This window comes from Chiroxiphia lanceolata, chromosome Z, assembly GCF_009829145.1.
Source record: "Chiroxiphia lanceolata isolate bChiLan1 chromosome Z, bChiLan1.pri, whole genome shotgun sequence".
Lineage (NCBI taxonomy): Eukaryota > Metazoa > Chordata > Aves > Passeriformes > Pipridae > Chiroxiphia > Chiroxiphia lanceolata.
In genome coordinates, this window is record NC_045671.1 from 24,111,883 (window position 1) to 24,133,596 (window position 21,714).

Below are 21,714 nucleotides of genomic sequence, written 5' to 3' on the forward strand. Positions count from 1 at the left end.
GTATGAAGTTGCTCTATTTATGGAATATCCCTTTGGCCAGTTCGTGTCACCTGTCCCTGTTATGCTCCCTCCCATATTCTTTCATGCTTGCTTGCTGGCAGATCATGGGAACATGAAAAATATTTAATCTAGAGTGAGAACTACTGAGCAATAACTAAAACATCACTGTGTTATCATTATTTTTCTACTAAATCCAAAACACCATACCAGCTACTGAAAAGAAGATTAACTCTAGCCCGGCTGAAACTAGGACAAATCCATATGACAGACCTTTGGGTCATCTAGTATATTAGTGTTTCAAGACACTTGATATTGCCTTTCTCCTTTATCATTCAAGAAACTTATTCTTTTCCTCAGTATGTAACCACAATTTGAATTTTTTCTTCCTACTATGCAGTTGAATGATGACAGTGGAGCAAAGTTAACTAGTGTCTGATCAGTCCAGAAATGTCTTGCAATGTCAGTATATATGTGGGTGATGTCTACACCTGAGGTTCTCTGTGCTGGACCACAAGCTGCTAGCTGCTTTTTGATATGACGATGTAGGCCTTTTCCCAATTACCTTGGTCTTGGACATTCAAGCCCCTTTTTTGCTACTTGTTATTTTCATCTCTCTTGGTTACAGTCCGTATTAGATTTTTTCAGTGTGCTCCATCAGAGGATGAACTGTAAGTCTGCCTGGAAAGTAAGACTAATGCCATCACATTTGTATCACATTCTCCAATGACAAACATCTTGTAGACAAAACAAACATGGTAATGCCTGTGGTAATGCCTAGTGTATCTACTAGAATTAAGATTTTCCAAGACTGTCTTTCTCATCATGACAAACAGTCCCTGTTATGTCCTGTCTGTGGAGTAGTCCTCTTGATAGGCTTGAATTTAATCCTCTGTACCTTAAAAATATCGCAACTGCCCTTTTATTTGGAACATGCTAAGATACCAGTTTTGAATTGAGGGACAGGTAACATGGGCTTGATTTGCTGGTGGGGTGTTTCCTGGTTTGTGAAACACTGCTTTTTCTGTTTTCTTTACTATGTATAATCAAGGTACCTGCTTAAAAAAGCCAAGCTCCTACCTGCGGTTTTTGATAGCACAGCTGAATAAGCATGAAACAGTAAGTCATGCCCTCTATCTAAATTAGCTTTTATGTTTAGAAATATGTATGTATTAATACAAATTTTAGAAATTCAGTTTAAGCACTGCTCCTCCCGCTTGTGGAGTTTTGATGCTGGGTGTGCTTGGGCTTAAATATCATGCCAAATGTCTTAGGTTCACAGGAGCAAATGCAACCATGTTATCCACACATGTTAGAATACAATTAGGACTGTGAGCTTTGGCATATCTAGTGCATTGCATGAGTGCTGCCACATGAGCCAGTAGGGGACTGAGAAATTCCCAGTGGAAGACAAGTAGTTACAGATCTGGACTAAAGCTTCAGAAAAGAAACAGCTTGGACTCTCTGTCATCCTTTCCCCTTCACAAATTGTAGCATCTAGTGAAGTAGAATGGAAAGAAAATGTGTGGCATTCAGTTATAGCGAGTCCAGAGCAGGCCACCAAGATGGTCAGAGGGATGGAACACCTCTCCTATGAGGAAAGGCTGAGACAATTGGTTTTGTTCAGCCTGGAAGAAAGAAGACTTCAGGGCGACCTAATTGAGGCCTTCCAGTACCTGAGCCTGCAGGAAAGCTGGAGAGGAACTTTTTACAAGTGTGTGTAGTGGTAGGACAAGGGGGAATGGCTTCAAACTGAAAAAGAGTAGGTTTAGATTACATATTAAGAAAAAATTCTTTACTGTGAGGGTGGTGAGCCACTGGAATAGGTTTCCCAGAGGAGCTGGGGATGCTTTATCCTTGGAGGTGTTCAAGACCAGGTTGGATGGGGCTTTGAGCAACCTGGTCTGGTGGAAGGTGTCCCTGTGCATGGCAGAGGGGTTGGAACTAGATAATCTTTGAGGACCCCTTCCAAACCAACCCATTCTATGATTCTATGATTCTATATACTGTACTTTTAACTGTCTCTGTGTCTGGAGTAAGTGTAGGGATTGGCCTGTCAGTAGGCAGGGAGCTGTAGAAACTGCACGTCACCAACATTTCTTGTACATCTCTCTCCAGCTAAGCCCTCCACTCAATCAGCGCAGGAATTTCCCATCACTACTACTTTTCTGCTGATTCCTATTGTAGCTCTAGATACTGGAAAAAAAGATTTAGCCTCTTCAGTAACCTCCCTGAAATATGGGAAGAATATGTCTTGGGACATTTTCCCTGCATTCAAGCAATTATCATGCACTTTAAGAAATCATTAGTGTTGGCAGAGATGGCATTAATGTATAATACTTTTCATCTAATTTGCTCTGACTCTTGTGCTTTATTATGCTCAGGAAATAGGCAGTACAGGATGCTCATGGTGGTCTGCTCTGGCCTTGCTGCCATATTCCAGGGCCTTTGTGAACCTCTGATGCTCAGGCCACAAGTGTTCCATGAGATAGTTGCCATGGAGAAATTGGTTGCCTGTCTCCAACATGCAAGATTTTGGAAGGCAGTTAGTTGCATAAGTGGATTAATTTTCTGAAGTCATGATTCTTTCTCAGTAGATCCAACCAGTGCTCTTTCTGCACAGAGCTGCCATGGTCTGGTTTGTTTGAGTTTGAATAGGATGTTCATTTTACTTAATAATTGCTTTGCTTTATGTTTGCCTCATTCCGAGGTCTTTGGCTGATCCAGAGACCCATCAAAGATATATTTAATAAAATAGCATTGTGTTACAGTGAAGTGAGTTCACCACGTAACACTTTTCAATGGTGCACATAACGTGAAGACTAAACAAGGACAGTTAAAACCTTGGATGTGGCCTCAAGTGAATTTCCTTATGGACTTCAGTGCTGAGTGTGGTGTTTTCTGATTTTCCCATTAACAATAACATTTTTTGGAACACATCCTCTTTCTCATTCAGTAGTGATATTGCACTAGAGTACAACACAAAGTGAAATTTATGTTACCCAAACTCGTTCCTTGAGATGAGTGTCAGCAGGTTAATATTGTTGTAGGGATTTTCTGGAGAACTCTGGTGTAGATTGTTTTGCCGTGAGAAGCTCTTCTCAAAATTTTCCTTCATGCTGCTTAAAGTATCTGTGTTCACACAAAATAAATCTCCTCACCTGTAAGTAAAATACTTTCTTCGTAAAATGTGGCCTGTTCTTGAACTGTCTTTCCTGTGCCTGGATTTCTGACTCTCTTTGACTTCCCTGTAGTAAAGCTACTGCTTTGTTATTCTCAAGGTACCTCAAAAGGATAGTGCTGTGTTTATGACTGAGCATGGTTTGCACTGGTAAAAATTCTGATTCTTTGTCATGAACAACTGAAAATAAAAGTCTGGAAAATGTAATAAACAGATGTTCTGCTTGCCACAGGAGTTTGCAAGTTCTGCAGTATTTATATCCCAGAACTGTCCCTTTCTTCATATGGTCAAGGCTCTTGTTTTATTAGAGATGTGCCAAGCCATAAAGACCATTTCAGCCTCTTTAGCTGTGTCTGTTACCTTTACATGTGAGAAGCAGGAAATGACTACAGAGCACAGCATCCTGCAAAGGATTATGATTGGACTTGCCTGCTTGCTGTTTTGGCATTACTTGGAAGCTGCTGTAAAGTTTTAGGGTTGCAGTGTGCAAGGTTCAATATAGAATGCAAGTTATTAAGATTGCACTGCTAATATTAAAGAGCTGAAGGAGCATTTGCCTGGCTGTGCAAGAATGGCTTTGCCTGAGAGCAGACTGTGAGAGGTGTTCATGGTACTCCTGATTTTGATCATTCTTGTCTGACGTACTAAGAGGTGGAAAAGTGATCTGCAGTGCTAAAGTGCCTTGCCACATGCTCATCTGGCTTCTCTGTAACAATAACAAATTGATTATTTATACCAGCACATCTGGCTTGTCCTGGGTGTGTTATTTACGGCAGTTAAGATGCTTGAAAGGTAGACAGGCTATGATGACATGCTCTATGGTGTAGGATCTGACACAGGCCTGAAAAATATCCCTTTAGATGTTGTCGTTTTTTGATTATTCCAAATTGCCTCTTAGCTTTGTTGTGGACAATGTCAACACTCCTTTTATTCATTAAAAAAAAAATCAGAACAGTCCTTAGAGTATGGTTGCAGTAGAAACATGGTTAAAAAATATATTGAAATATTCATATATTGAAAATGTTTTTGCACCCACTAAGTTACAGAGTAGCCACATTTATCTTTCAATTTAAAGTAACTTTTCTTTTTGACTGCCAGTATGACAAGATCACCAAGACCGTGCCTATTTCACATGGTACTTGTGAATGTGCTGGCATCACTTGGGATACTAAATTGAACATAGGAGAAAGTAGGGTTGTCCATAGATTAGATTATATGACTGGGAACACACACAAAGAAATCCCTTTCAGGGGTATGAATATTTAACTCAAATTGTCTCAGTCAGATTGCACAGGTACAATTCTCTATACAATCACGGTCTGTAGAGTGTAAATAATGCAATGACAGTCTGGAAGTGGTTTTGATGTTTCTTTTCTGATTATAATCATCAATCATTATAATCATTGACTTCACACTTTGAGGCCAGCATCAGGTCCATGGTTCTACCAGGGCCCACTCTGCTAATTATTAATTACTAACGACTATAACTGGAATGACGAAGGGTAATCCAGTGCTTATGTTAAGAACACAAAGTTGTTGTAGGAGATTTGCCAAAATCAGCACTACAGAATGGTTGCAAAATTGGTGGCTACTGACTGATCTACTGGAAGGTGAAGATGTCTTTTTTTTTTTTTTTTTTTTGCTTTAGTTATGTTTTCATACTTGCAGATTTCTGTGATGGAATTTTTAAGACTACTAGTAAGAAAACAAATATTAGTGTGTCAGTCCAGGTTTGAGGTGAAGGAGACTGCAATGGGGAATAAAGGTTTGTGCAAGGAAGGCAGCTGTTCCTGAGAATCCTGAGGTTGCCATGTAATGAGAAAGGAAGATTGCACAAAAAAAAGTGCAAATAGATTTGCTGTTGTCTTCTGGGGGTCACACTGCTTCCTTGGAAGAATATGTGGGACAGGTGACCTTCTCCCACACTACTGAAGGGCAGGAAACTCCAAAGAATTTCTCCAGGGAGGTACACATCAGGGAGCAGAGCTGAGGTTTATATGTTATTTGGTGCATAGAAGGATCATTGTGTTGGATTTGACAATGGAAAAGTTGTATTCAGCATCTCTTGCTATCATTTTTCCTGGGCTCTTTGAGAAGAACTGAGGCTCTTTTGGAAGCTTGTGCCCCCATGCTGATATGGGCCTTCAGACTGCAGAGAGGGGAGTTTTTTTGCTGGCTGATATGGCAGCATTTCTTGAGGAGAGGGGGCTGTTTAGGCCAGGGGAAGGAAACAGACCTATGTTTTCCTCTGCCTTCTCTTCTGTGCAGGAATTTTGCTAAGAGATGTGTCTTACCCATCTCTCACCAAACTCCCTGCTCTTATCTTCTCTACTAGATAAGCTGTGGAGAGAAATTGTCTGCTTGTCCAGGCTGGTGCTTCTCTGTTTCTCGCTCCCTTGAGAGATGCTTTGGAGAGACCTTTGATGTGGAATTCCCAGTGTGACCCTGGACTGGGCTGCAGCATCTCCCTCAGGATCTGAATGTGGGCTGGGTGCCCCTCACAGCCCCTATCAGGAATGAATTAGAATGTTTCATTCTTGTAAGTGATACTTTTTTGAGTAAACATCCCTGGGTTCCTGTGATGTGTAACTAATGGAGTGCTAAACTCTCAGGGCTGGTTTAAGACTCTGAAAGTACATGTGTTGCCGATCCATCATGTTCCTAATACTAATTAACATAGCAGGGACACAATAAAGCCCCAGAACCTGCACACACTACCCAGCTCACATTACCACTCTATAACAGTCTCTCTATTGACCTAACAAAAGCACGCATTGGAAAAATGAGACCCGGTCTTTTCTGACTCAGCTAGAACTATTCAGCCAAAGAAGAGAGCTAAGGACTCTCATTTATTATTGTCCATTATTATTCTGATATATCATGGAACAGAGTTCTCAAATAATGTACAGTGACATTTCTACCTTTGCTAGTATCCGTGTGTGTTACCCGCTGCTGGGCAGGCAGCCTTAACGCAGGCAGAGCAGCTACTGACTTGTGGAGAGATGTCCTGGTATTGGAGGGAACATTCTGCTCCTGCAAAAGTAAAAGAAAGACCTTATTTGTCGATTTACATTTATGTTATTTGCAGTTCAGTTACAATGAAAATCTTATTGCTCTTACAATTGTCCCAGGCTTAAAGTAGTTCCTTCGCAGAAAAAGAAGAAAAAAAAAAAATTTATTAAAGTTTATTCCTGACTAGGTAAATATTTATTTTTAGGTCCCAGAAATATTTTCCTTTTATTGAAACACACTGACAATCCTTGCAATATGTTGCTTTTAATGTATGACAATTTCACTGATTTTAAGAGATGTGTGATGTATAGCCAAAGGAAAGCTGGAAGGAATCTGGACAGCAAGAGATTATCATGTTCATGTTCCAGTGATCCCTAACGAGACACAGTCTAGTTTTGTGGAAGTTGGGGGCAAGCTGCCATTTACTTCCACAATTTCATGGTTAGAATTTTATGGTGCCTCTGTCTGAACTCCATAGAATTCACTTATCAGCACTTGAAGCTGGGGTGCATCTCCTGCTGTTGCACAATATTTAGTGGGCTGACTATAGACAGTACTAGTTTAATCATTATGGCAGGAAATTCTGGTACGTTTTTGGAGTGATATAAGTCCACCACTACAAACAACTTGGTCCTTGGGCACATTCCTTTGTGTTCTTACTTCTTGGTAAAAATTTTAGATGAGTAATTTTTTTCCTGAACCAGCTCTTTTTGTCTGTCTTGCTATCATAAATGTATTTGAAAGAATTTTCTCACTGCTATTTAGAAAACGGATCTAGTGATTTATAGCTATATATATCTCCTCCAAATTGTGTATGACCCAAATCTCTAGTATGTGGTTAAACCAAACAGTATCAGCTGGATGGACATTCTGGCTGAGATGTTAAATGCTTCTGTTGTGCAGTTCAGCACAGGATGGAAAACATCCCCTGCAGACCAAGAAAGTGTGCCCTAAAGATAAAACCCTTTGAGTGGGAGTCAGAGAGGAGATGAGTTGTGCAGAGCAAAGTCAGCAAGGCAGTGCTGCCCCAGTCCTGTAGCACAGCAGCTCCTCTCACCTCTCTTTTTAGCTGAATAATCAAAGAATATCCAGCAAGAAACTCTTGAAGCTCAGTGTTTTGTGGATCATACTGCCAGTGAACTGGTCGTTCAGTGCAGGCAGAATCTCTGAAAAGCACATTGCCTTCTCTTTTAAGTCAAAGTGAACTAAACATGGACCTTAACCAAACTCCCCTGCAGTCAGCACAGAAGGTTTTCTGTTGACTTCAGCAAAGCTGGTTAAAGCCCTTTACTCCTAGAGTTGGTTAATTTTATGCACTGAATGGTTTGACACTTCGCACAGTTGATACCATCTTGGATGTCCAAAGACCGCAAATTACCTAAGTGTCACAGATATTAAATCATGAAGTAGATGACAGTGTCCTTGCTATGTCATATGATCTTAGTGCAGTTTGTGGGATAGTATTTTTTATTATTGCAAGTAATCATAAGAGCTGAAAAAATACCATAAGTAAAAAAGCATTTTAGAGTACAATGTATCCAATGTTCTTTTTATATATATATATATATATATATATACACATCTGTAATATGTTAAACTCAGACTTATACCCATTTAATCGCAAGGCTTTCAATGGGGTGTCTGTATAGAATGATGGGAAAAGTTTGATTCCAGAATACTCAGTGGCCGCACCTCTAAGGAAGATTTGATGCCTTAGATTTTCACCTAGATTTGTGTTTATAATAATAAACACAGCATCAGCATTTATTAAATATATATTTACAATATATTCCACATTAGCAATGGTCTGTCTACTGTAGGGATCACTTCATGTACTGTTTACCTTCTCTTTGATGATTTCAGAAAACAGACAAATCTGACATGTGGGGATGTGTTGAGCCACAGTGCTAAATGCCTGGTCAGAGTGGGCTCTGTCTACAGGCATGGCCAGGATATCTATTCCAAAAATTAAATTCAAGCCTGTCAATGAGCAGGTGCACTTCTAAGATGAAAGATTTTGAAGCAGCTCCTCTGTTCCCCTTCACAGATAAGTCAGAACAAAAAAAAGACACTTCATTTCGGCTCCCTTCTGCTACAGGACAAATTCCCAAGATCAGGAAGAGGCACCTATGCCTAGTGAGAGTGTTTGCAAAACCACATAGCGCTACAAACAAGAGGGCACCAAAGGCAGGGCAAGAGAAGCAGCAAATGAGATGGTCCTAAATGTCCCTTAGCACATAGATGCTGCATCCAGCTAGGGCACCATCTTCTCCTCCTGTGATGGCAATCATCCCTTCAGAAGGTGACCCTGGTGTCAGCCCTTCATTTGTATTGACTCTGAGAGGACTCAGAGTTCCCAGTGATGGCAGTTCAGACAAACAGACAAAGGTTGGAAAGAATTAATTCATCCCTTCTTCAAGATACTTTTTAGGGATGTCATGCTGTCCAAGTGTGGTGTACTGGAAAAATTTTCCAGGCTGTTTGGGGTACTTAAAATATCTCCAATGAAGGGTTCTACTTCCAGAGTCCTAAAGATACACATTTCTATCACTGTCCTCTGTGTGCATTCTGGTTTTCCCAGATTCTCCCAGCGCTATCTCTAAATCTAGCCTCAAAAAAACTAAACAGAAGATGTACAGAAATACTAGTGAAAAATTAAGATAAAAATAATAAATAATAATAATAAAAAGGCTTGGATTTTACTTGTATAATGGCAGAAATCTCTTCCACCTCAAACATCACCTAAAATCTTGTGGAAGGGGACTCTGCACCCATAAATGCTTCCTTTTAATTATGATAGGAATTTGAGATACATCACCATCATATCTGCTGTATTGGGAGTACATCCCTTTATGTTTCCTTAACTGATGTCCAAGAATCAAGTGAGGAGAGTTCTCAGTACCTGCACACACTCATGTGCCATGTAGATGGATCACCTGGTCTATGAAGTTATGGCACAAGCTTGTCTGATTTTCAGGATTAGTTCTCACATAGGTAAATGGTAAAATCCTTCAGAGCGCTTCCGTGGAAATGTCAAAGTGTAGCCCACTGTGTTTTCTACATAATTTTTGGAGAGGCAAACTATCTCGCATTCACTCCAACATGCTGTGAGTGCTGAGTAGACCCCAGTCACCTCTTTCCCCTCTACCACCTCGGACATCTGTACACTCCATAGTGAGCCAGAGTCTGATACTTGTATTTGCTTGGTGTAATATCACAGTCTATAAATGGTTTTACAAACTTTCCTGCTAGCAGGAGCATAACAAGCAGCCTTTAGTGTGGCCACATGTATCAATACAGCCTGAGTCTATCCAGCTTATTTTAACTGATATATTGCCAGATTGTGACGTTATTTTTCATGCTGAAAAATCATCCTGTTAATTGTGGTAAGGCTACTGCAATGGTACAATCTGACTAGTTACAATTATGGGATTGAATCTATACCGCTAAGCATAGTATAGCCTACCCAAATTATTTGATTTAGCAGGTGTCTTATTGGCATTTTAAATATTTTGCATACAATTATAATGCATCCTGAGGGAAGAAAAAAACAAAACAAAACACTGCAAACCAGTTTATTAGTGAGACTCTTGCTGTTCTGCTAAAATATGGCAATCGAAGAGACAATTTACATTGCAGAGAGTTGACCTTTACTTTCCAGGACTGTAAAATAAAACCCAAAACCCCATACTTTCTGCGTCTGGTTGACATTTGAATAAAACTGCCAGAGTGCAAACAAGTTTCGAGAAAACATCTCCAGTAAATTCTGCATTGACTCTAAAAATGTTCTTGGCTAAGTTACTTTTTAAGACCATATGTTAAAAAAAATAAAGCCCAAAACTTTATTAGAATTTATTGCAACAAGAGATTTGCCAAACTACTTAAGACATTTGGGAAGATTACAGTGAAGTACATTAGTTGCTGACTCGACAATTTGCTCTGTTCACTGCTTGAGTAGTGGATTCTTGATATTCATGCTGAGAGCTGATCCAATTTTCTAGTACATTTTAGCAAGAGACCTGCCAAATGTCTACTGGTTTATTAAATGCTGGCAAACCAAAGGTCAGCCTTGTTTATGAGCCACAGCAAAGCTGCTGCGGATGGCACACAAGCACTCCCCATGGCTTTTTTTTTTTTTTTTAACTTAAAATTCCAGCACAGGATTGGATGGAGATGGGTTTGGACTGGTTTTGACTTGGAGTCTCTCTAGGTCTGCCCCCATGCTCCCCAGCCATAAACCAGGAGGCCGCCGGAGAGGCAGTTCTAGTTCACTGAGATGTGTTTCTTTTTGCTTCCAGGCTCCTGTGGTCCTGTTTGCAGAGGTGTGGGCCAGATTGTGCCCCCCTGCTACATCCTCGATGAGCAGGCAGAGCCTTCAGCTGCAGAAGGCAAAGCTGTCCTTCCTTTAGAGTCCATTCCTCCCTCCTCCATGGGAGTTCATCCCTTCAGCTGCCAGGGTGAAAAGGGTTGTAAATGGGAAAATCTGCTGACCCCTGTGCTCAATCCAAAATTGTCTACGTCCATGGGAAACATTTTTTTGATGACTCTGGACTTCCTGTCGGACTTTCACTGTGTCTGAAGTGACAAGTCTCTCCTCTTCACCATTACCGCTTTGATATCAGTCCAGTTTTGTATGACTGAAGATTATCCTGATAAATAAGCAAGTCTTTCTATAAAGAGGCTAACCCTTGCCCTCCTTGACAAAGCAAACATTCTTAAAAAGGCAGTGGTATCACTGCCACATTCAATAAAATTTTCTTCTATGTTACACTGTAGTGAACATATTACCTCAACATTTCTTACATCCTTATAATATGTATTTATTATATTTATATGACTGACACATAGAATATAGAAATAGAAAAATCTCTGACTCCGTACCTACAAATATGTTAGGCAGCAATGTATTTAAAAAGTAAAAAATTAAATGCTTGTTTAAAACAGAATATACTCCTTTCCCATCCCCAACAACCCAGACTTGCTTGTTTAAAACATTCTATGGTACTATCAGTTCAGAAAGGCCCATGCCACGGATAAAAATCGTATTCAGTTTTGCTTTACAAGAGACAGAGGGAGGTGAATGTAGAAGAAAAAAATCCACATTTTTATGGAACTAAACTGCAAAAGAAATCATGGTTTGTGCTGATTGGGTAATACCGGAAAAGGTGATTTTTTTTTTTTTTTTTAAATGCCCTTTTCCTCCACGAAAATCTCAACGTCTTCGCTGGAGCAAATATACAGTAGCTTTATGTTTTGCAGAGGAGAACCCCTTCTGTCCCGGCCCGATGCTGGGCTGGATCCCTCCGCTATGGGGCCCCGGCCCCGCCGGTGGGATCCCTGGCCGGGCACCGGGACCGCAGGGGCGGGGAAAGAGGGGGCGGCGGTAGGGGCGCAGGCAGGAGCAATTTGTTTCAGATTAAACGGTAACATCTCTGACCCAACAATTGGCGGCGATCTCCCGCGTTTGTCACTGCAATCTGCCCTCGACGGCGCAAGGAGAGGGCAGGATCAAAGCATTCCTCCGAGGAAATTGCAGCCGGGGTTGCCGTTTGGTTAGCCTGCCCTAACCTCGCTAATAAATTTCCCGTGAGGAAGGGAGGGCTAGGGAGGCGGGATTGTGGCACTTGCAGCTGCACCTGCCCGGACGGCAGAGCCATGATGCAAAGCAGGGCCCAGCGCCTGGGGAAGGCGAGAGTGCAGCCTTTGTAGTGTCCCAGGGCTGCTCCTCCACCCCGAGGGACAGGGTGCTGCTACAAGTGGCACAGCCCCCGCCGCTGCCTGCCCGGCCTGAGGACCCATCCCCGGCCCCCATCGGTTTTTCCACACCTCCACCCCGCCTTGGGCAGCGAGGCTGCCAGTGGCAGCATCACACCTCCTCCATCTCGCCTCGGGCAGTGCGGCTCCCGGGGGGACCCCCACGGCAACACACGGGCCGGGGGGGAGGCACAGGCGAAGGTGCGCGGTGGAGGCTCTGAAGGAGTCCCGGAGCATACCAGCAGCCCTGGCCTCGGGTCTCGGCCCCGAGCCCCGCAGGCACCGGGGCTGACGCGGCGGCGGGGCTCTGAGCGGGGAGCGCTTTGCGGGGCAGGTGGATGCACAGCAGCACATCGCAGGCTTCAGTGCCTCCCCTCGCAAGAAAATCAGCGCCTTTCCCAGCACGGCGGCGCCTCTGCCCATGTCGGCTCACAGTGGGCACGGCTGACACCGCGGACAAAAGCGGAGGACTGAGTGGGAGCAGAGGTCCTTGAGGCCCAAGAGTGGGAGCAGCTCTCCTGCTTCTCATTCCGCGGGTGCGTGCCGCCGGACGACGGCAGAAACACCTCTCCTTCCCGGCGGGAGATCAGGGAGTGGCGAGAGGGGAGCGCAAATGCGCTGAGAAGCCGAGCGCAAACAACAGGAGCAGAAGAAAGTTATACAAACACGCTTTAAAATCATGGCTGAGTTTCACAGCTCCCTGTGGATAAAGTAAACAGGAGGCGAACTGTTTTGTAATTTACTCCAGCGGCCGGCAGAATTGTACTTTGTAATTTGGTGTCGGTTTACAGACAAAGGAGACTTCTGTTTCCTAACCTAGCAGGTCCTTTGTCATGCTTGTACCTTTTAAGAGGGACCCCAAGGGAGAAAGTGGAATTCCTTGGGTATTTGCCTTTTAGTCATGCTTATAAGTCAAACAGTAGCCAGGCTCTCTTTTGGGATGAATAATACCTGCCGTCGGAGGATGCTTTTCTTTCTCCCCGCTCTCCCGACGGTGCGGTCCCGAGAAGGAAAAACTGTCCTTGGGGACAAACTCTCCTTCCCTCCTCGCAGGTGCCCGTTGCCCGCGGGGCTAAAGGAAGGGCTGGTGCCGTGTCCGGGCTGTGGTGGAGCTGTGAGCTTCGGGCCGCGAGCGGGCGGCGAACCCTCACGGCGCCGCCTGCGCCACTCGCCCGCTGGCCTCTGTCCCGAAGGGCTGCAAGAGCAGGGATTTTCCATGCCGAACCGGTGGCCGGCAGCTGGTCCATGTGCTTACCGTGAGTGGATGCCCGTGTTTATTATATACATGAATATTATCAGTATTTATTATACACACGCGACTCTCAGGGAAATAACGAAATATTTTCCCTTTTCAGAATTTAGTTTTGGCCGTATGTTCTGCATATCGTTAGTTTTCGATCAGCATGCACTGGTGGGAAACGGATACTCTCCCGCATGCCTGTATTTTTTTGATTTTCTGGGCATACTCCATTTAAATTCACCAGCTTTCCCCTGCCCGGCGCTGAACGCGGCCGAGGTGTATTTTGTCCACTTCTGCCCCTTTGGGCTACGGAAGCACGGAGCTCCAGCACGGTGGCACGACTGAGACTTTGTGGGTCACAATTTCGATCGCTCCCCGACTGGGGAGACAAGGGATATTACTCAGTTTCCGAAGAGCAGCGTCTCTCAGGAAGCGGCGGGGTGAAACTTAGTGGTCGATGGAAAACGCCACCGAGGAGAGGGGATGCTAAAAAATAAACGAAAATTTTTCCTCGCCTTAATGCCCAAAAGAGAAGGATTTCATTGCATTTTCACACTCTGAAAAAAAGCCGTTGCCACGAGTACCTTCCACCCGCGGGGCAAGCAACGCGAACGACCGCAAACGAAAAACGCGGTGGCTCCCTCAGGCTTTCAAACCCGCTCCCCGGTTAGGGGGGCACTGCTCGCCCGTGGCGCGGGTTTCTTAGCTCTCACTATCGAACGCTTTACAGTCTTTTGTCCCTTCCTTGCCCTTCCCACTCCTTTTTCTCCCCAAAACGAAAGCCCACCGCCCACCCGCGTTTCCCGCCCGGCGCGGCCGCCCCCGCGCCCTCCGCGCGCCCGCACCCACGAGCGGGCGGCCGGCACGCGCGCGAGGGGGCGGGGTCTCGGCGGCGCAGGCCAATGGGAACGGCGGCCGCGAGGCGGGCGGCCAATGGGCGGCGCGGGCGGCGGCGGCGGGCGCTGATAACGCGGCGGGGCGGCGGCGGCGGGTGCTGCTCCTCGGGGCGGGCGGGGGCCGCGTCGGGACCAGTGCCGTCCCGGGCCCTGGAGCGGAGGGCGCGCACCCACAGCCGCGCACGGCACGGACCCGCCGCACCTGACGGCTGTCGGGGAGCCTGGCAGTCCCCAGGTGCGCGGATCGGGAGTCCCGTGCCTCCGGGCGGTCTTAGCCAGCGGCACCTAGCGAACTGCGGAAGCGGGGGGGTTGCGTGCTGCCTGCACCAGCTGCCTTCGGTAAGTGCAGTGGGCAGGAGGAGGGACGGGGAGGTCGTGTGGGAGAAGGTGGGGGTCCGAGGGCGCAGCTTCCACAGAGAGCTCCAGGAGCCCACACTGCCCCTGTGTACTGGAGCGGACAGCGGCGTGGTGTCAAGCCCACCTGTCCTCTACCTGTCTCCCAAGTCTGAACGCAGCTGGCAGGAGGGTTGTCAGTGTCCTGTCTTAAGCAGGCCCTTGTCAAGACCTGACATACTCTCAGCCCTGTGGCGCTGGGCATCGCCCTGGGGCGGTGCCTCCCGCATCCTCCGCCACTGGAGACGAGCTCCTGCCTGCGGCGGGCGAGTGTAGTTCCCCGGCGAGTTGGGGCGGGCGCGGGGGAAGGCGTCCGTCGTGACTAAACTGAGTCTTCTGTGGGACACGGGCAAGAGACTCAAGCAGGCAGTAAGGGGGAAGATGATATTCCAAGCAGGCTTTGCTGTGACTTCGCGACGGGGGCGCATCTCGGCGGGGCTGCCAGCGGGCACCTCGGAAGCCGAGTGTGCCCTGGCTGCCGTTCGACCGCGGGGGCGGGAAGCCTGACCCCTCTCTTGCAGCTGTGCCGCTGAAGAGCCATGGCTGAAGGACGCGCCGCCGCCGACTGGGAGATCGACGTGGAGAGCCTGGAGGGGGAGCCGGGCGAGCCACCGGGCGAGCCACCGGGCGCGCCGCGCAGCAGCACCGGCCTGGAGGAGGAAGAGGAAGAGGAGGAAGGCGAGGAGGCTGCGGCGGCTCCGCGGCGGGGCGAGCCTCGGAAGCTGAGCCGCACGCCCAAATGCGCCCGGTGCCGCAACCACGGCGTGGTGTCGTGCCTGAAGGGACACAAACGGTTCTGCCGGTGGCGCGACTGCCAGTGCGCCAACTGCCTGCTGGTGGTGGAGCGGCAGCGCGTCATGGCCGCCCAGGTGGCGCTCCGACGGCAGCAGGCCACCGAGGTGAGGGGGCACGGGACGGGATGGGACGGGACTGGACGGGACGAGACAGGACGAGCGGCCCCGCTCTGACGGCGCCGCCTGATCGCTCTCCTAGGACAAGAAGGGGCTGACGGGGAAGCAGGCGAGCCTGGAGCGCAAAGCTGTCTACCAGAGGCACGTCAGAACGCCCAGCCTCTTGGCCAAGAGCATCCTGGAAGGTAAGCACTTCCCCCATCCCTCCACGGGCTGCCCTCAGCCCTCCGGCACCCGCTCTGCCCCTGTAAGACCCGCACCTCTAGTCCGAGGCGCGTCTGCTGCGGGACGCGCGTGAAATGCGGCGTCATTCCCTAAACAGGCGTTAAAGCGCGTCCCGCTACCAGTGCCGGGCGGCGGAGGATCCTGCCCTGCGAGACCGGAATCAGTGTGGCAGAATTTCAGTTCTTTGCCCCCTCCGCCCAAAATGATGCCTGAAATGCTAGTAACGGTAGTTTGAAATTTGAGAGTTACTGTTACAAGCTGACATTCTTTTTACATGACTACCCAGCAGCGTTCTGCAGTGCACGGTAATTTCTTCACAGGGTCATTTATTCACGAGTGTTTTTATGAGCAAATGAGTAAATCGATGATTTTTTTTTTCTTTTGATCTGAACGCCTAACACAGCAACACCGTTTGCAACATTATCAATAGTAAGATATGCATAATAGGGTGCTCAATTTTTTTTCCCTGTCCAAAGTGTTAACTGTGGAAGAATGATATTTGAAAGATGAGAATTTTATTGAGATGGTATATTTTTTGTTCCCCACTTCCTTTTGGGATTGTGCACAAATTTGTTTCTATGTCTGCTTTAATTACTTTCCAAACCGTAGGCCTGTAAAGCACTTCTCAAATCTATTTTTTTTCCAAAATAGAAAACTCTTTTCTTTACCTGTGCAAGCTCAATTAAAATTTTGTCTTCTTAGAAACCTCTAACTTTTGTCTGTAGTTCACTCTTTTGAAAACTCTTCTGTATTCTTTCCTCTGATCTGTTTTGACTATCTTTTTCTTTTCTCCTAGTTTTCCTTGGAATTTTCTACCATCTGTAGCAATATCTGTACGTAGTCATTCATCTTTAGAAAATAGAAAAGATGTCAGCTGTAGGTACAGATATCTTCCTTGGGAAAACTGTGTAAGAGGAATAGGAGTGAAAACAGGTAAAACCCTGTTCTCCTTACTCATGTAAGTAGTTCCATCAATTCAATGAGATTACTTGTCTGGGTAGAGCACACAGGATTGGACTCTATCTGCTATATTAAATGAGTCCAAGTAGCTTGATAATTGAATACACTGGAAACTGGATTTCTATATTTTATCTTAGTTTTCTTTTAGTTCTGAAGAACTAAAATATTTGAATGCTTTCTGTATGTGTTAAAAGTGAATGGCTATCTCCTTAAGCTATGAGATGGAATGCCAGTCATAACACAGCAGGGCTTTGCCTTTTTCTTTTTTTCCGCTGCCCCTAATCTGTTATTTTGGAAACACTTTTTAAAAAGTTACTAATCAGTAAGCTTTGAAGGATACTGCATGTGTCAGAGGAGCAGGCTTGCTTATCTGCGTTGAGGAACTTGTACTGAACGTGCCTGTTGGTAGATTGCTAAGCCTCTGTGTCACGGTGACTTCTGTGGGAGCTGATGGTGTCCAGGGTCTGCAGCGAGTGCTCAGCACCTAGTGGGACTGGTTCCAAATGGAGCTCTTGTACAAACATAGCTTTCATGTTTTTCTTATGTGGCTTGATTCCTAATGCTGCTTTGTTGTTTTAGGTTACCGTCCTATTCCAACAGACCCTTACCTGAGAGGGAATTCACCCTTGCCACCCCCTGTCAGTGACAGGATGAGAAAGAGACGGGCTTTTGCTGATAAAGAGTTGGAGAACATTATGCTAGAGAGAGAGTATAAAGAGAGAGAGATGATGGAAGCTACACAAGCAGCTGCCCTTTTTCTCCCTAACCGCATAGTCCGTGGAGCTGAATACAACTCATATAAAACAGCCTTCAACACTATTCAAGTTGATGGTCCAAACAAGGAGTTTTGCAATTTTTTACCAACATGCCTTGATCTAACAATGCAGTATTCAGGATCCAGCAACATGGAACTAATTTCTTCAAATGTCAGTGTAGCTACTTCCTACAGGCAGTATCCCCTGCCTTCTAGGTTCTTAGTGTGGCCAAAATGTGGCCCCATTAGCGATGCTTTTCTCTACCAGCAATGCCTGTTAAATGCTAGTACTGTCCAAGCTCTCAAACCTGGGGCAGGTTGGGATGCCAAAGTCTCACAAAGTCAAGACTGTCCAAACACTGAGCATGACATCATGCCTCCGAAACTGGAAAATTCACTTGTTCTGACTCACACACAAGACATTCAGCAGTCACGTAATGAAATACTTTGCCTTCCTCAGGAAGCTCGGGAGAGGTCAGCTTTCTCTCCTCCAAAAAGGACTTTCTCACAGATTTCTGATAACGATTCTCTGTCTCCTCAGGAGCAGGTGTTAAGCAAGATAAGCAAAAGCAGTACCAAACCTCCTCCCCCGCTCAAATACAGCCCATTTCAGTCACTGTTCCAGCAGACATTTTCTGACAGATCAGGAGCAGAGTTAAGAACATCATTTGTGAAAGAGACTTTTGAAGATGCTTCTAAGAAATACAGAGAGTGTGCTGTTAAAGAGAACCAAAAATACAAGTTTACGGTAGACAAATGTGCAAAAGACTTCTTTGGGGCCACAACAAAACTTTCAACAACTGAACCACTGTCATTTTCAGTTGAATCCATCCTTAAATGACCTTCTTGTGCAGGTACTAATGTCTCTCAATGAATAAACTATACCTTCAGAGTAGAGAGTAAGTTTTGCCTTCTGCCGAATTGCCACTGTCTGCCTTATCTCTTAAAAGATTTTTAAAGATGAATTTCTGCTGTAAATGGTAATTCTTTCTTTTATCTCAAAATTATATACATAAATATGCATGTTTTCTGAAAAAAAAATTAATTTTTAAAAATTAAAACCACATGTATAGATTAGTAAGTGTTGTTATTTTAAGCAGCACTGCAAACCATTCAATAAAATGAGTTTACTTATAAGCATAGACTGATCTCTGTCTTGTCTCTAGCGTCTCACGGGGAAGTATGTCCTACTTTCAGAATATGCTTTTTATTTTATCTGCCATTATAAATGTACTTACTGTGGTTAGTACTTACTTGCATTGCTGTGGTAAGTGGTCATTTTTGCTCTGCACACCCAACAACTATGAGAAGAGGTAACAACTGTGCATGTAAGCTAGTGTGAATTCCGAAGACTTTTTATTTATTTAAGTGGCGTTTGGATCAGATTTCATATGCTGTTCTTATTTTGAAAGGGGAGTGCGTGCTAGTGTAAAAGAGTAGTCTATTCCACACCTCTCTGTAAAAACTTCTGCTTCTAAAGCAGCAGAGTTACTACATTGGTTTTGAGGGGAATGGCTCTAGTGAGCTTTTGGATAAAAAGTCAGCATTTTTTGAAGTTTGATTTTTGACTGAAAAGTCTGCTTTTTAAAATTAGTTGTTAAATTTATTTTTTTTTATGTTCAACTCACTTTACTCTGGGTTTCTACCGTCTCAAATACTTCCCTTCTGAAAACATTTCACTCTTGACCGGCAAGAGCCTGAGATTCTTGCTTTTGGTAATTGAAATGACCTTTAGGCTATAAAAAGGTTGCACAGAATCATCACTGCTAATGAGAAATCAAGTGATGATCTCTCAGTTTTATAATTCTATGTCCTTGTGCAGGCATGGCAGAAATAAAGGAGAGTAACCTCTAGAATTTATCCGAGAACCTGAAATAGGGTATAGCTTCAGGGTTATAGGAAAAAGCCAGGTCTCAATATGACAGAGCTTGAAGCTTTCTAAATTAATGACTTTGTAAGTTTTCCCCTTTAATACTAACACAGCGAGTGCTAACCTGTAATCCTATGGTTACCTTCCTTCCTTAATATTTTAATCCTGCAGACAGTGCTCATCCAACTGAAAGCAGCTGTGGTTTGTTCTTAATTTTTATGGTTTTCTAAGGACAATTTCTGTTTCGTATTTTTAAGCAGAATGTAATATTTTCTAATTTTATTACCTTCCCTGCATGGATTAAATATTTATTTTACCTGTGAATTCCTGATTCTGTAACTATCTCTGAGTGTTTAGTGTTTCTGTTGGGAGTGGTGGTGCAGAATAGCAGGACCCTTTTCACGAATGGGCGGAGTCGTTCGTCCTCAGTACTTTTCTAAGACACTCTGTTAAACCAACAGACAGGTTGGAGAAAAAACATTTTATGTAACATGTAATTTTTTACATAACACATCTTACAAAGCACGTAAAAATGTTATATCAGGACTGTAAAAAATTGTAATTTAAAAGAATCTTGGGCACCGGCAACAGTTTCACTTTTCAAAAGCATTCATACTAACCAGATTTTTCTTAGTGAAAAATAGGTTTCAAATGCGGTGAGATGCTTTTCTTTTTTTTCAAACTGTCTTTTATCCAGTTGCCATTAGAGGGAGTTTTAACTTGCTTGAGAGCTCTATCTGCTCGTTACTCAGTTTAGCTGTCAGACCAAGCTAAGCAGCTTTTACTCGGAATAAACAGAGAGAAATTCTTCATAATTCATGTTTGTTTGCTTTCACCACTGCTTCCTTCTTCGGCTTAGTTGAACATTAAATCCTAACAAGGGGATTTAATTTAAGCAGAGTTTCCTTTGTTTTTAAAATATGATTTGTTTTGTTTTTCAAGCAGCTGGCATAAACTAGGATCACAGATGAAAGGAAGTTCATCAATCTGTGTACTGAACCAATATTGGACACTGGAATTAATCCTGCATAAATATTTTTTTTGCCTGACAGTGTGTGCATCTAACATTGTTCAATTTTACATCTGAAATATTTTTCCAGGGAGTTACTTTTCTGTATTCATCTCCTAAAAAAAAAAAAGACCAGAAAACCAAAACCCTCTGATAGACTGGTACCTCTCGAACTTTTTAAGAAAAAATTTAACTGAAAAAATCAAACTCTGAACATATACCAAGCATTTATATATATTTATATAAATTAATATAAATATTTATATATACACACATGTTGTGGTTTAACCCCAGTTGGCAACTAAGTACCAGGCAGCCACTCACTCATTCCCCCACCCTCCCCAGGGTGGAGAGGAGAATCAGAAAAAAAAGTAAGACTCGTGCATTGAAATAAGAACAGTTTAATAGTTGCAACAAAATAAAATATAATAACAGTAACAACAACTATTACAATAGTAATGAAAAGGAGAAAGACAGAGGAATAAAACCCAACAGGAACAAGTGATGCACAATAAATTTTTTCACCACCCACTGACCGATGCCCAGCCCATGCTGCAGCAGCAATCAGTTATGGGGCATGACATTCTGTTGTGTGGAATGGTGTTTAGGTCAGTTGTCCAGGCCATGCTTCCTCCTGGATTCTGATGCACCTGCTTGCTGGCAGAGCATGAGACACTGAAAAGTACTTTAGGGTAAGCACTATTAAACAAAACATAAAATGTCAGTGTGTTATCAACATTACTCTTATACTAAAATCAAAACAGACTGTATGAACTACTAAGAAGAAAATTCACTCTCTCCCAGCCAAAACCAGGACAACACACTTTTATATCTGATATATGTATGCTCCGATTGCTTATTCAAATCCCAGTCATCAGGAGTGACATTTCTATTACTATTTGAAAAAAATTTGACCCTTGAGATGAGACTTGGACAAATTGTTTGCTTTGCCTAACAAATAAGTTTCACTGGACTCAGCATCTGGCCACCCTTTCTTACTGTCACGTGCTCATGTCTTGCTTCAGTTCCATTAGCTATTTCACCCTGTAGTTAGTTTCCTTTAATTTCGTATACCCGGGCCTTACTTCTCACTCATCTTGAAAAATTGTTCCATCCAGATTTTTTTCCCTTCCCCTTCCCTTGCCTTTCCCTTTCCCTTCCCCTCTCCCTTCCCGTCCCTTCCACTCTACCCTTCCCTCCTGTTCCTTCCTCTCCTTTCCCTTTTCCATTTCCCCTTTTCCAAATGTATAAAGGCGATTAATCATGGGGAGGATTGAGTAACTTGAGCAACAGAGCGTATGCTCAGACAGCGTATGATTTTCCTCATGCATCTTTGCAGTGGTTGTATAGCATTATTGCCCCTTTAAGCCATAGGCTTTTCTACAGCAGAAGTAGCCACTTGTCCGCATCTCTTGGTGCAGCTGTGAAAACTCATGTGGAAGGCAAGAAGTCATTGCTCTGAAAATGTCTAGCGCTTACTGCAAGGCTGTGTCTTGCTGACAATAAGTCAGC

At 44.3% G+C, this 21,714-nt stretch overlaps 1 protein-coding gene across 1 annotated transcript; it reads left to right on the plus strand.

The window, feature by feature from the left end:
* The first annotated feature begins 14,177 nt into the window (after positions 1–14,177).
* DMRT2 (doublesex and mab-3 related transcription factor 2) lies at positions 14,178–18,463 on the plus strand. The gene is made up of 4 exons (XM_032676854.1): positions 14,178–14,419; positions 14,995–15,372; positions 15,467–15,569; positions 17,149–18,463. Exons 2-4 carry the CDS (start codon positions 15,013–15,015, stop codon positions 18,162–18,164), a joined length of 1,479 nt encoding a protein of 492 aa, XP_032532745.1. The 5' UTR covers positions 14,178–14,419; positions 14,995–15,012; the 3' UTR covers positions 18,165–18,463.
* Positions 18,464–21,714: the final 3,251 nt, after the last annotated feature.

What these genes read in the sequence shown, in the direction of transcription:
- DMRT2 (XM_032676854.1), top strand. Translation starts at nt 15,013, where the DNA reads ATGGCTGAAGGACGCGCCGCCGCCGACTGGGAGATCGACGTGGAGAGC. An exon ending in GACGGCAGCAGGCCACCGAG is followed by an intron (nt 15,373 to 15,466) that starts GTGAGGGGGCAC and finishes TCGCTCTCCTAG; the next exon opens with GACAAGAAGGGGCTGACGGG. An exon ending in GGCCAAGAGCATCCTGGAAG is followed by an intron (nt 15,570 to 17,148) that starts GTAAGCACTTCC and finishes TTGTTGTTTTAG; the next exon opens with GTTACCGTCCTATTCCAACA.